Here is a 14,845-nt window from a genome sequence, read left to right as displayed (position 1 = left end):
TGTTAATACCTACTAGGCATAAGCCTTTGTTCCTAAAATATGTAGTTGTGTAAGCTGTTCTCCAAACTGTTAGATTTTTTTGCGCATTCATCAAACTAGTCCCAATTCTCGATGTGATGCATTGTGCGGTTTCAGAGTGTGCTAGAACTACTGAGGGCTGTGTGTGCTGGTCCCAGAGAACATTGCTTACATTAATGACTGAAAATTTGTATTCCTGTGGAACAGAAAGGACTTTAAGAAGTGGTTGAGAGCTGTTGACTGGTATGAAAGTTGCTAATGAGCTGTTGTATGAGATGCTTTGAGGAGCTACTGCAGTAGCAGCAAAGGTGCTATTTAATATCACACATTAAATGCCCTGTGCTTTGTTTTGCATCATTGCACAGCATGATGATGCATGTCACATCAATTTTTTATGTAAGAAACTTACTTCAATTCCTTTTAGTTCCTAGAAGGAGAATTATAGTCTTTTGCAGAAATTTTAGTGCTCAGTTTAGCCCTGAAAATTGCTGGCCATTTTAAAAAACTTGTGTGTGTCATAAACTCAAGAGTTCTGGTAACTATAAGAAGCACACCAGGAGCTTGAGTGGAGAACACATCAGAAAAGTACACCAGAAACCTGAAAGGCATTCACAAACTTGGGTATTCCTTGGACTTCTAAATCCTTTTTGCCCAAAAGTATTGATACTTTTGTTCAGTATTTATCAAAGAGGTACTTCATTTATATTTCTTAATTTTAATTGATAATTTCTAATAAGACATAGGTGCATTAACCTTAATACAGTTCTAGCTTTGTTTCAGGCAAGCTGAAAGTAAAAAAAAAAATTAAAATCCCTTAATAAAAGCATGATCCCTTAAGCACAAAATGCTGCTCTCTGTGGGTGTATGTCTGTGTCTGGTTGACAGAGTTCTGAAAAAAAAATCTCTGAATAGAAGTATCTGTAAGCCTTATCTGACAACCTTTTTTCTTAGTTATATGGAAAAGTTCAGTTTTAATGTTAGTGTGTTTTAAGGATGCCCCAAATGTCAGTTGCAGTACATTGGCATGAATAAATACATTGGAGATCTCGATAACTAGCTGGCTCATCAGTCTTTGTGAGCCAATGTAGGAGAGACAGTGTCTGGCCCTCACATAGCAATACACTTATAATTTATGTGTGGAATACAGTTTGAAAGCTCTGGAAACACTTGAATGGCATGTATGATGTTGTCAGAGGCAGAACTTTCCTTACATGCCTTACAGTAAAATTTTCTCTTTTTTTTTTCCTGGGAGAGATTAAATTTTAAAGGTTTGTGTGGGGGCATTGATAGTAAATGAATGTAGGATTAAAGTATTGTATAATATGTAACAATGTAACACTGGCAAGAAGATGAAATTGGGACAGCTGTTATCTTGGGGACCATGGGTCTATCCACACCTTCACCAAAATCACAGGAGATTGACACAAAAGCACAGGAGATTGACATGGCAGCATCCCAAACACAGGAGTGGGAAGTGTATCCCACCTGTCCAAGGAGGATCCCACCAGCTAAAGAGCATCACTGCTGGCAGTAATATGGTGAAGCAACACAACTCCAAGCAGACTGAGCCTCTGTGATGAGGTGCAGCTCCAACTGGGAAGAATGCCCTAAAGGTGTATTTCTTCATGAACAGGATGTGACTGGGGCTTGGAGAAGAGAGGCCCGATACTCCCAGTGGTTATGCGTTGCAATCTTGATGGTGCCCTTTGTGCTTTGACCACAGTCCCATGCATCAGGAATTGCTTGCCTAAGCATTTTGTTTCAGGCAAAGAGGACCATGTGGGATTCAACACCCAGTATAGTCCTTTGAAGAACTTCACCATATGTCTGGGTTGATGGTGCTACCCAAATGACCAGACTGCAGTACTTGCAGCAAGCCTCAGGAAGCCAACAGAAGCAGAGATCTGGATAGTCCTAATTAGGAGGAGATAATGTGCAAGCAAAATAAAGTGTGCAGCATCAGTTGGAGCATTTACAAGTATCCAGGTGTAGGTAATGAAGCATTTCCTATGGTCTACACCAGTGCAGAGGGAACTTAGGCTTAATTCAGAATTGCATACAACTAATCATAGCAACTGAAATTACTACAATCCCTGGGTGAATCATTATTTAGAGGCCCTCTCCGTATATAAGGGCTGTAGTGTTCTATTCCACCTGCTACTGTGCTGTAATATTCAGGATACCAAGAGCTTGGATTCAGTAATGACAGAATTTAACAGAAATGAAAAAAGCTATTAGTCAGCTTGAACTATGTGTTGTAAAAAGAGGTGATAAGGAAGCTGATGCAGATGATGTCTAGTATGTCTGGAAGGTTACTGTCCCAGAGACATAGTGTGCATTTTGAGCTGCAGCCATCATTTCCATGAGAGATGCATTGAACCCTGGCTGTTAAGACACAGGACGTGTCTAGAATGTAAATGTCATCTCCTCAAAACAAGAACAGCAGTGACTGTCGAAAATGAAGACAAATCTCTAGCTGCTCTTGTGGCAAATGAAGTTCCCAGTGCTGCTTTGCTTAATGAAGATGAGAATGTCAGCGCAGTTGCACTACTAAAAGGAGTGCAGGGGCCAGATGAGAAAGGAGTTTCCTTTTCAGAGACTGAAATGATTCTTATGGTCCTTCTGCCCTTCTCAGTACCCTTTTGAACTTTAAAAGAGCAAACAAGTTTTGCTTAAACAAAATCCTATATTACCACACAGAACTTCTACTCAAAACATAAGCAGCAATAAATCATAGCTGAATTCAATTTGTCTCCAAAATGGGTGATGGAGGAACATGACTCACTGCAGTGCTTTTCTCTGTGTGTGTATACACACATGTATTACATAGACACACAATGCTTTTTATATACACATATATGCACACACATTCCCTGAAACTAAATTTTCAGTTTTCACATAGTTAATAAGAGGGCAGTTTTATGTTGAAAAAAGTGTTCCATTATAACTTATTACCTACAAACCCCAGGATTTTTATTCTGTAGCGCTGTATATACCACAGGTGTGAGTGGTGTTCTGCAAGATGTTTTTATTGTAACCACAATATTTTTGCAATTAAAAATAATGGAGGGGAGGGGTAGTTTCTGTGGTTTACTTTGTTTACTTTGGAAGAGAATGTTAATATGAAAGTGAGATTTTGGTTAAAAATCCTGATGTATATATTTTTTTCCCTTTTGGGGTAATGTACTGTTTAGAGCATTTTTTTGTTGTTTGTTTTTGCAGTTCTTTGTTTAAAAAGTGGAGAGGTTTAGATCATAAATTTTGTCTTTATCAAACCCCTTTGCAAAGTTTGCTGCCAGAGAATAAAAGAGCTTGTGAAATGATTTGGTCAGTGTGTGTTTAGTGTGTTGCCAGTTGGTGCTGTGCTTAGAGCTGAGTCAGGCTCTGCTAGAACTGATACACAAGCAAGTAGCTGTAAGGTCATGCTTTAATGATATGTGTAGGAGAATTACAAAATGTTATTTTTTATTAATAACACCACTGAAACAAACTAGTAGAAACATTATAGATATTTACAACTATTGTGTTGGGTTTTTTTTCTTCCAAACTGGCTAAAAAGGTGACCTTAATAGAATCCATCAGTATGTGTCTTTTAAATGAAAGAAAACACATAAAAGTTTGTAATGCATGGCCTAATAGACCTCATATTTCATCTGTTTACAAATAAAAGGCAAAGGTTATCTACAGTTGAGTTTATGCAAACTCTGTTGCATATTGCTTATGTTTTTTTCTAGGCTTCACAGTAGACAATTTATCATGTTTGTGTTGCCTGCATATATACCTAGTTAAATTTAGTACGATGTTCGATGAATAGAAATGTTATTTAAGGAGTATGTGCTAGAAGATGTAAAAGCAGTTCTGTGTTTAATATTTCCAATATCTTCTCAATATCTTCTTTCTTAAACAGAAATAAGCTTTTGTATTTTGTAACTATCTAGTGCTAAAGACTCCTTTGAATTAATCTTTTTACTAGCATTTGTAACATATGAAATTGCAAATGTATAATGATTGGGAAAAAAGTGAATTTAAACCATTCTTCAGTAGATAGATGCAAATTATAATTGTTATTGTGATTATAAGGGAAGAAGAAATTGAGGATATATTTTTTTAATTCCTTACCTGATTATCTTTGTATGTTTATGATATGAGGAGAACTTTATCTAGCAAAGGCTGTAGGTATGGCTCAGTCCAAGAATATTTAGGGCTCTAAATAATGTGAATTGAAAAAGTTCCTCAAAAGGGGTATATTGGGCCCATCAAAATCTGTCTTTTAACTACCTATTTCTTCCTGAATGCACTGTGTGTGTTAACAGGGCGTTCCTTTTTGGTGTTTGATAGTTTATTAGCAGTGGGTAACATGAAGAGTTGATGTTGACTTAGATTCAAGGAACTAATAATGATACTAAAAGTTCAAACGCTGACTGACAAAGTGTGTTATTCCAGGATTTTTTTGAGGAAGTCCGGAAAACATTGGTAGAAACAGGAAATACTTCTTTAAAAACTTTGACTTTTGTCCTATTATTTCTAAATAATACAAGGATTTCCAAATGGTTATGGCTGATCTCCCAAATCTAATTCCCAGTAGAAATAGATTTAATTGTCCCCACAAAAACTTTTTCTGGTATTTTATAATTTATATTCAAACCTGTAATATTTTTTTCTCTCCGTTTTCCCCCCTAGTGCTGAGAGACTTGAGATAACATTTTAGCGTTGTAGGGTTTTGAATGATTATTTAATTAGAACTAAGGCTAATGATCAAACTAAATACAAGAATAAAGGGAAGAAGAGCCAACAATTTAGTGAATGCACTTATTTAGTGTTTTACTTTAAAGATAGATATCAACACAAATATTTTCCCTAATGGGGATGCTTGGGCTGTGCATCTAATCCACACTGAAGAAGAAGTGGCAAACTATATTAAGACTACTACAGAAGCTTATATATTTAATTCTAAAACTGAATGCTGCCAACAGAGTACCACCAGTGTTGTAAAGCATGTATGTATCCCTAGACTCTGGACCCACATGCAGATATGCTTACTGGAACAATGATGGAAACAGTAACTTCACTGACATGAAACTGGTGGCATGCTATTCTCTATATAGTAGCAGTTCCCACAAACTAATATTTAGATTTTTTTTTTTTTTTTTTTTTTTTTTTAAAAAGCAGCCATAAAATGGCTCAGAAAGGCTTTGAAACTGAGGAGACAAATCTCTAGAAATATAACTGAAGCAAAGGATTTTGCATTTAACATGAAGTATACCATATGTCTTTCAGGAACAGGAATAATGAGACATATAATAGCTTTTTAATGCATCTTACTGTGTCAAATTTGAGGCACATATGGTACACTCCTAACTGCATTTTCCTTCTCTTATGGTTTTCTGTTGCAAACAAAGTCTTGAAAATGGAGGTTTTCAGTTCAAATGTTATTATTTAAATTATCTCAAATACAAGTAGTTAATTTTAAAGATGATTTTACATTTTTTCCCCACAGGAAAAATTTTGGTACATTGCCACTCAATAAGGAGTGGTACAATAAGAGCTTTAGGTGTAATTAATTCCTTTTCAGAACCAACCATGTACTTCTTGTAGTCTGTCACATCTTTTGAGTAATTTCCTTTAATATCCACTATATCTTTTGCAAAAGAATTACCTTGGAATAATATTTAAAAATTTAATAAAAATACAGTTTGTGACCTGAAACACTTCAGAAGGGAACATTTTAAGGTCAGATTCATGCAAATTATATTTTGTACTTGCACATACCTGTTGTTTTGCCTAGGATGAACACACAATCATTTTGTCAGAGTTGCAGGCACCATGTGTTAGAGTAGTGCTCCCCTTCCCACAGCTTAATTGTTGAAAAATGGAAACAGATTTTTCCTGCAGTCTCCTCGAAAATCAACTTCAAAATCAGAAACAAATTTTCAGTATTGTGGTTCATAAGTCAAGGGAAGCGCTAGCAGCTTTTCAGTCCCTGCATTCTGGTTTAATGGTTTTGAATAATGAAACTGAATGAAGGTGCTGAAAGGTGAATTCTGATGATCTTACAGTGTGTATTTTGGAGAAATTTTTTTGTTTGTTTGTTAGACTGACCAAGTTATATTAGCAATACATGGGGTTGTGTAATCTTGGATAAACGTGAGATTTTGGGTGGGAAGAGCCTATAAATATTATTTCACCCTTCTGCATCTGCTTTCTCTCATTGGGTATGCAAACTAATGTGATGGAAGGTTTAATTTTGTTTATGAACAGTACAAAGTAGCTGAAGTTAGTTTGAAGTCATCTTTTTGAAAATATTTTCCTTTTGCTTTCCAATGAAGCTGTTGGAGGAATGAATGAACTGTATTTTCAGACCATTAAAACAAGCTTAATATCCTTGTACCTGTTTGTGTTGATAAGTTTTATTGCTAAGTGGAGTTTCTGATAATTATTTATTTGGAAATGAGATTCAATATTTGTGTGCCATTTTGAGGAAATTAATATCATCATTAATTGACAGTAACCATGTCAGGTCCTGTTACAGATAAGAATTTAACCTTAAATACTTATGTTTCCAAAAAAGGAAATCCATCATGGTACAGTTAGAGCATAAAATGTGATTAGCAGATATTGATGATGAGTTTTTTGAGTAATCTTTTAGGGCAAGTAGTTTTAGGCTTAATCTGCATTCTTCTGTAAATGTCAGTTAGGATATCTGTTGAAAGATATATTTTGTAAGTAACTGCATTTAAAAATATGCTACAGGGATGCATCAACAAGCACTGGAACTTTTAGACTATGTTTTTCTTTATCTGTTTAAACCTGTGCACTCCTCTGCTCAGCTCTTTAGCTCCTCTCCTACTCTCTGTTTTGTATTTTCCAAATGAAGCACATTAGTATTTTAGGTTGGTTGTTAGGTGTACTGTCTTCCAACATGTGATAGAATATGGAGTCAGAGCTCTACTGTGCTATCATCTTCATTCATTGTGTTTTCATAGCTCTTGGTGACTAAAATGACTATCTGAAAATGCATAGTTAATTCATCTTTCACTTCATAGCATCTGATTGAAGAGAGCAAACAGCCAGAAAGGTGATGGATAGGAAATCTTTTTAGACTACATGGTATCACATCTGTTCTTTGAATTTCAGATGTGCTTGGTTGGCACCCAAGCAGTCCCTGAGCAGCCAAGCCTTGCAGGGTGGAGGGCCTCAACCCATCTCCCTCTGCTGCAGACAGCCAGGTGATTCTCCCTGAGTTATCTGTTTAATGGCATGATTCAGTTTATCTCTTATCCAAGGCACACATCTGTTGTTTACACAGCTGGTCATGCTACAGTGGTCATCTTTTTGTTGGTTGCATATTGTATAGGAACAGGTTCATGAGACTTGCTACTAGAAGTGAGCTGGCCACATGCAGTGGCTGGAAAGATCAACCTTGCCAAGTCCTGTGGTAGAAGAAATGAATGCAACCATCCTTGAACACTGAAAAGTTCTTGCAAAATGCTGATGCTGTTTTACTTGGTTTGTTGTTGTAATTTGCCTTGTCATATCTTAAGAGTATGTGTACTTGGGAGAGGAGTTTTGTGTTGGTTTTTGTTTGGGTTTTTTACACAGAGAATCCTGTATTGTGTCTCCACTACTGTATCTACAGTAGTAGAATCAGTTCCTGTATCTTTGAGTCTTTCTTCTCTCTAGTGTTAATATTGATTGTAGTATTTATCTGGGTGGGTGTGGGTTTTGGTTTTGTTTTGTTTTTTTTGTTTGTTTGTTTGGTTGGTTGGGTTTTTTTGTGTTTGTTTTGTTTTGGTTTGGTTTGGTTTTGTTTTTTCCCTGGATTTCTGGCTCATCTTCCATGAGATTATTGGCTGGTTTAAAGATCATTTGAGACAGTATAGCTCATCCATGAGTTACTTGCAAGTAACTTTAGACTTCTGTGCTTTTCATGGAGAAAAGATTAATTAAATCTTGTAGGTAAGTTTCAAATAAGCTGCTGATAATTCAAACTTAATTCTAGCTTAGCTATTGTAAATTTGTGCATAAATGCTTTAAAAGCTACCTAGCTTAAGTACTTATTCAATGCAGAAACTTACTTTTTCAATGTGGTCACTTGTTTCTCTATTGCAAATATAGCAAACTTGACCTGTTTAATTCTTTCTTATAAATCCATCTTGTATAGAAGCAAAATACTAGCTTGTAATCTGTTTATAAGGGATTGTTTTGTGTTTGTGTCCATGCCTAACTTTTTCTGTTTCTTTTTTTTCCTCTTTGTTTTATTTTAAAAGGTATTTCTCAAGAGTGACCGAGTTGCAAGAATGGTCCACAGTGGAGGATGTTCTGCAAATGACTTCAGAGATGTTTTTAAGAAAAACATAGAAAAGAGAGTCCGAAGTTTGCCGGAAATTGATGGATTAAGCAAAGAGACAGTGTTAAGTTCTTGGCTAGCCAAATATGATGCCATATACAAGGGAGAAGAGGACTTTTGCAAACAGCCAAATAGAATGGCCTTAAGTGCTGTATCGGAGCTGATTCTGAGCAAGGAACAGCTTTATGAAATGTTTCAGCAGATTCTAGGGATCAAAAAATTGGAACATCAGTTGATTTATAATGCCTGTCAAGTAAGTATTGGTGTCACTCGGTTCTGTTGTGTCCAAAATATCTCCCCCCTGCCAATAGGTCAAGTGCTTCCTCCCTGTGTGTAGAAGCCTTTATTTTTAAGTACATCTCCACAGTCCAAGGAGATGAGACCCCTCAGAAAGGAATCTTTGCATCATCTGATCACTGGAGAGCACTTGGAAAAATGGTATGCCAGACTACGGAGATCTCCTAAGACCTTTTACAACTCCAGTGATTTGGGTGATTCTGCAGAATGTTGTATGGTCTGTATACCTTTGGTATGTTAGAACTCAGTGTGCTTCATTTCAAACACTATCTACAAAGCTGATTTTCACGTTTTTATTTTGTTGCTTTGTTGGATAACAGTGATGTTCCCCATAAATTACTGAGGCCAAGATAGCCAGTCTGTTCAGCAGTTGTGTTTGGATTTATGTGTAATCTATCACTAATCAGTAGTGTAAATGGTATGTAAAAATATTTTATCTGGCCAGTTTTCATAGTGATGCAACTATAATTTAGCGGTTACTTAGGGAGGAGAAAGCTGAAAAAAGCAAGGTATTTTTGAAAGTCTTGCAACCAACTACCATGGATGTAGCATTTAAACTGAGCTCCCGTAGCTTTTCTATAAAATAGTACGCCAGACTACAGCTAATCTGCTTTTTATATATTATGGTGAAGGTTGGCTTGTAGTTATGCACCAGCCTAATATAGGAACAAATGAGGAATCTTGGACATTGTGCCTACTTCATTTCTGGATTAGTGTGTCATGAAATCATGTAACTGTTCCATGATTGAAATATCTGTTGTGTCTAATGATTCTCAGGGTCGTAAATCCAACTTTCGTAATGAAAAATTATAATATTTTATTCTGCATTAAATTTTGAGAGCTTCCTGTTTTCACTGTGAGCTCTTTACCAACAGGGTGGAAGGAGACTTCTGAATGAGCAGTGTTTTGAATCGAGATAGAAAATATTCCTTCTTTTTTTACTGTTTGCCCCATCCTTTTCCTTTTGCCTCTTAATTCACATACATGTTAGTCATGAAGCTAACCTCTGGGATGTGCAGGTTGGTAACAGGATGAAGCAGCACTGAAATCTTGGGGGATAATCCTGCTTATTTGGGTTTTTTGTACAATAGAACATAGAGGCATGGGATAATTCAGTTTTGAAGAAACCTCAGGAGATCATTCAGTTCAACCTCCTCCTCAAAGCAGGGTCAGCAAAAAGGACAGACCAGGTTACTGAGGGCTTTAACCAATCAGGTCTTAAAATTTCCAAGAATGGAGATAGACTGCTCAAACTCTCTGAGCAACCTGTTCCAATATCTGAAAACATGAAAAATTAACATTTTTTTTCCCTCAGAATAGATAACCCGCTACTTACAGTAGAAACTCTGTATTGATTCCTTCCTCCTCTGGTGTCTGATGATTGCTAAATCTTACCTTATATGTCACTGTGAATGGTCAAAATCTGCTGTTAGTCTGCTTTATGCTAGAGGAACACAAACAAAAAAATTGTTCCCTTAGTCTAGAAGTGATTCTGATGATACAGTCCACTAGGTTCTTGTATCTGTATACTTGAAGACTTCTTTACTTTGTTTCTTAATTGTAGGAAAGTTGATGGAACAAAACTACTTGGAAAATAGCAACAATTTTCTGTCTGTTCTTGGTCCACAACCTATGGAGAGTCTGAAACATGGCGGTGACTCATTTTTGTTTTCTACCAATGGTAGCATTTTGAGCATGAGATGATCTTCTTTTCTAGTTTTTGAATTGCAAATTAAAGAGGAAATAATCTCGTGTTAGGTAGAAGGGATAAAGACTGACTGGTCATCCTGATGTGTGCAAAGATGCCTGGATGGCATTAAGATAAGACTCTTCTCTTGCTCTTCCTGGTTTTGAGCACTGAAGGTTGTAAAATCTCCTGTGCAAGTCTCAAAAATACACATTGTTTACCCTGGATTTGTATAGGTATTGGAGGAGGGGAATAAAGGGAGGCCTACTTCTTTGGGAGCAGATACAGAATCACTTACATAATTCAAGCTGGGAAGAATGGAGAGGGAAAGGCTTCAAGCCTGTACCCTTCTTATTTGGGGTTCTAGTTTTCTGAAGATTACAGTTTTCCAAGGCAAGGATGAGATTACTGTGCTAAAGCAAAAACTTTGATTATGTTCTCTACAGAGCTGCTACCAACCATACATTTCATATCCTGTTCCTGTGGTCCAGTCAACCACATAATACACCAAAGGTATGAGACGAAGCCTGTAGCAAAGAAACTGACAACATAGCCTTCCTAGGAAGTGTATGACAGACAGCATACTGTCTCTGATAATGTAATGCCTTTTCTCCTTTGGTGAAATTCCTTATTTCTCATTATAGTTTTAATAAATAGTTTAGGCTGTATCTTATTCCTTTCTATTGACAGTGTATTTATAGATGATGTGATTAAGTTAGAGTCAGATTTCAGTCAGCACCAGCAGTTTTCTTTCTGCCCTAGAAGCCTCTATCTGTCTTTGTATGAAAATGCTCACTTTCATTTCCTTTGCTGCTGATGTTTAGAATACTAGAGACTTGCAGATAATGATAGTCAATAGTGCCTTGGAGCAGTGAGATAAGTGGAAGTCCAAACAGATGTTAAAATTGTATTTTTCATAGAGGTTTTGATGAATTGGCTTCTAGCCTCTTCTTCTAGCAGAGAATCAGATATATGAAATTCTGTGTCTTCTGAAGCTCTGAGAAACAGCTGCCCTTAACAGCAAATCATACAGTTCAATTTTGTGCAGAAAACTCTGTGGTGTTTTTTTTGTTTGGGTTTGGTTTTGTTTTTTTTTTTTGTTCCTTCCAGCCCTCTGGAAATAGGAAACAGAAAAATGTCTTACAACGTCGATGATAAATTACGCTGCACCTACAGGGCTGCTAAGCAGACAAGGATGCTATTTGTAACAGTAGGAAGTATTGTCTGCCAGTCTCCTCCTTGTGACCTGTGCATTTAGAAACTTTTTATTGGTTTTCAGCAGCTTTTGCTCACCAGCCTGTTCTAAATGGCGCATTCCCTTCAATTCTTAAACCCTTGGTATCTTGCAGCAGCTCATCAGACAGTTCTGCTGGGGTGTGGGTTACACTGGGTCCACACAGGTTGCTACTTTCCATCTTTTGTGTGATACCAGTGAGAAACAGTGTTCCTTCAATCAGCACAAGAACTTAATCAAAAATAAAGTGAATGGTAATAGAGCAGCTCTCTGACATTGTCAAACACAGTCCACATAGATTTGAGAATTTTATGCATTTTTCACTGAATAACTTTTTGTTACAATCTTTTAGCATACACTAAATGCCTAAGCTTGTCCTTAGGTAGTGAACATTAGCAGCACGTTCACATTAGGATGTTGAGACTTCTATGATCTCATTTTCAACTTTACAATTTAGAGCAAGGACAGCAGCTGCTGCCAACCACCTATATCTCTTTGTGATTAAAAGGTTCAATTTTGTAAGTGTTACCACCTTCAACTGATTTTATTTACATTGTGTTGTCTTGAGATGTGCTTTATGATATATAGAAATTGCCAGTTAGCTGGAACTTAATGAGCTCCTTGACTTGATTTTGAGATGCCTGGCTGCAATGAGTTGTTATGGTTTCTTTGATTTATAGAGATCAAACATGATATAGACTTTTTTAAATTATTCACTGATGTAGAGGATAACTTTGACGCAGAAAGTCAAACTGAAAGTCAGACTCTGACTGATGTGTGGTCATGTACTATTAATATACCACTTCACCAGTACCAGAATTTCTGTACCAGGTAAATCATAACTCCACAGAGAGTTTATTTTATTTTGAAAGTACCTTTATAAGGTTGACTTTTTTGGCTGATCTAAACCCCTTGTCTTGGGTGTAGAGAGGAGAGAACAACACTGATTTTCATAATGAAAAGAGTTCTTGCAAGTCACATTCTCTTTTCTGACAGGTAATAAATAATTTTGAGAATAATGTAACAGTTAGTAAGAAGAATTAATTGCTAAGTCTTCTACTGTCAACTTTTTGGGAATCAACCACAAAATAATTCCTCTGGAAATAGCTTTAGATGGTATTTTGCTGCAAGATACAATTTTCTGTTTAAAAGCCTTGTATTACGTCTGGTTTACATCCTTTGCTATCTTTAGCTTTTACGAGATGTATCTCTTTGTATAAGTGTCTAATATTGAGATTGATGAACTATATTGTATCTTCCATAATAAATTTTTGTATTTTTAATTATGAGAATATTTTCTGTCAAGATTTTCTCCTAAACTGAAGTCTGCTTATGGTGCTCAATAGAAGTGGACTCTTTCACCCAGCACTTCACTGAAGTCCAGTTAATTTATGCAGTCTTGGAAATAAGTCAAATTAAGGGCAGTTTAATTTGCAACAAGGCCTTCATGACTTTTGAATATTTGTAGTTCTGATCCTTTCCTCAGTAAAATCATGAAAAGTAGTGCAGTTATGTCATGGATCACAGAATTTCCCATACTTCTGGATATTTTTCTTAGAAACTTTCATACCCTATATAAATTATAGGGACAAATGCAACTTTATGAAGCACAAAGAATAATGATATCTTTGCACAGAAAGTTTCAATGTAGAGTTGACAGTCTTCTTCCTGAAATAATTCAACAAGTGCTAAGATTCCACTTAGTATATAGACTAAAACATAAGCAGATTCATTAATTCTTTAAGTTGAGGCAAGGCACAGGAAAAAAAAAATTGTTTGGGCTGTATATTATAGAACGCATATTGTTATGCAGTATATATATCTTTGTTATGCAGTATATATATCTGAGTCTTTTTAGTCAAAAGAGAAGATGCTGGTTCTGTAAGATGTTATAATGTGACCCTGGCTTCAGCTGAGCCAGTATCGTTACAATGGTCACCAATGACTGTCATTACTTATTTCATGATAAATTGTACCTGATACAACAAAGTAACCTCTGAAAAATGTCAGCAAGGTCCATTGCTATATTTTCAAGGTAGCATCAGGTGTTAGATAAGACATCCACTGATGTCTTAAACATCCCTCTGGGCTGAAAATGTGCTTTTACCTGGTCCAAGATATTCCTACTCTCCTGTTTGTTTGGTTTTTTGTTTTTGTTTTGGGTTTTTTTTTTTAAAAAAAAAGACACACCACCAAACAACCTCATGCTGATCACCTGCTTTATACAGAAGATTTGCTCCCTTCAGGCATCACCTGGTAAGAGGTTACTGCTGGGTAGCCAATGCATGCCCCCAGCGTGGGGTGGGGTTTATTGGCTCTCTAGATAAAGGCAATTTTGTAGAGACTGCAGAGTAGACAGCAGGTAGGGCAGGAGTGAGGGGAGAAGCTGTCTGGGCTCTCAGGGAGCAGAAGGGACTGCAGTGGTATGGGAGATCTCTTAGGAGAAGAAACCCAGTAATTTTGTGTGACTGTGGGAGGCTATAAAGTTATGGCTAGTATTTAGGTGCTGACTGCATTTTTATATGATAAATGTGAGTCTAGAAAGTTTCTGCACACATGATGCAATACAATATGCTTCCTTATAGAGCAGGTCAGTGCTTTAAAATTGTCATATGTGTTTGTCAACCTGAAATGTGTTTCATGCCTCTGATAACAGAAATGTTCAAGTGTTCACACTTCAGGCCTGTTCACACATAAACACTATTGATTTTTAGTACCTGTAAATACAAGAACATATCTTTTCCCATGCCCTCCTCCTCATAACAGAATCTGCTTTCTGATTGATTTTTCCCTGTTTTCAAGGGGAAAAAAGATCTGCTGCTGTCTGTTCTTGAGAGAGAGCAAAATAATTCAAACCAAATACTTCAATGGAGAAATAAGTTGTAATTTCTCACAGGATTTTGATGTCTTTTCTTCATGAGATGTCACTCTTGATTACATGCACGTAGTCATTTAATATGAAGTTATTTTAACAGTTATCTTTTTAAATTTTTTCTTTTGCTGAGGTTCCTCATTTGTTCAAGAGGTCTGGAGAGATCTTGCTCAAGACAAAAGATTCAGTGCTTTAGAAAATATTGCTGCAACGTCAAATATTTCTCCTGAGATTACTGTAATAAGATAATGAGAAATCCAGATCTAAGCTAACAATATGTCAGGCCAGTTTGGAGTTTCAGCTTAATAACATGACTTCCAATGAAAAAGGAAGTCTTGGAACCCCCAAGTGATTCAGGTCTGTTAACACACACTGATGGTATGTAAATAG

The 14,845-nt window shown here is 36.4% G+C and overlaps 1 protein-coding gene across 18 annotated transcripts in view; it reads left to right on the top strand.

Annotated features, from left to right (window-relative positions):
* Positions 1–14,845, top strand: part of CADPS2 (calcium dependent secretion activator 2) — a 252,497-nt gene that overhangs the window by 30,883 nt on the left and 206,769 nt on the right. For all 18 annotated transcript variants that reach the window (XM_026868446.1, XM_026868444.1, XM_026868436.1 and 15 more), the window contains exon 2: positions 8,286–8,618. In XM_026868446.1, coding sequence (XP_026724247.1) covers positions 8,316–8,618 — 303 coding nt within the window. In that variant the 5' untranslated portion in view covers positions 8,286–8,315. The remainder of the gene's footprint in view (positions 1–8,285; positions 8,619–14,845) is intronic.

This window comes from Athene cunicularia, assembly GCF_003259725.1.
Source record: "Athene cunicularia isolate RWA chromosome 1 unlocalized genomic scaffold, athCun1 chr1_part2, whole genome shotgun sequence".
NCBI classification, from domain to species: Eukaryota; Metazoa; Chordata; class Aves; order Strigiformes; family Strigidae; genus Athene; species Athene cunicularia.
Note: the sequence above shows the minus strand (reverse complement) of the source record. Positions and strands in the feature narration are given on the sequence as shown.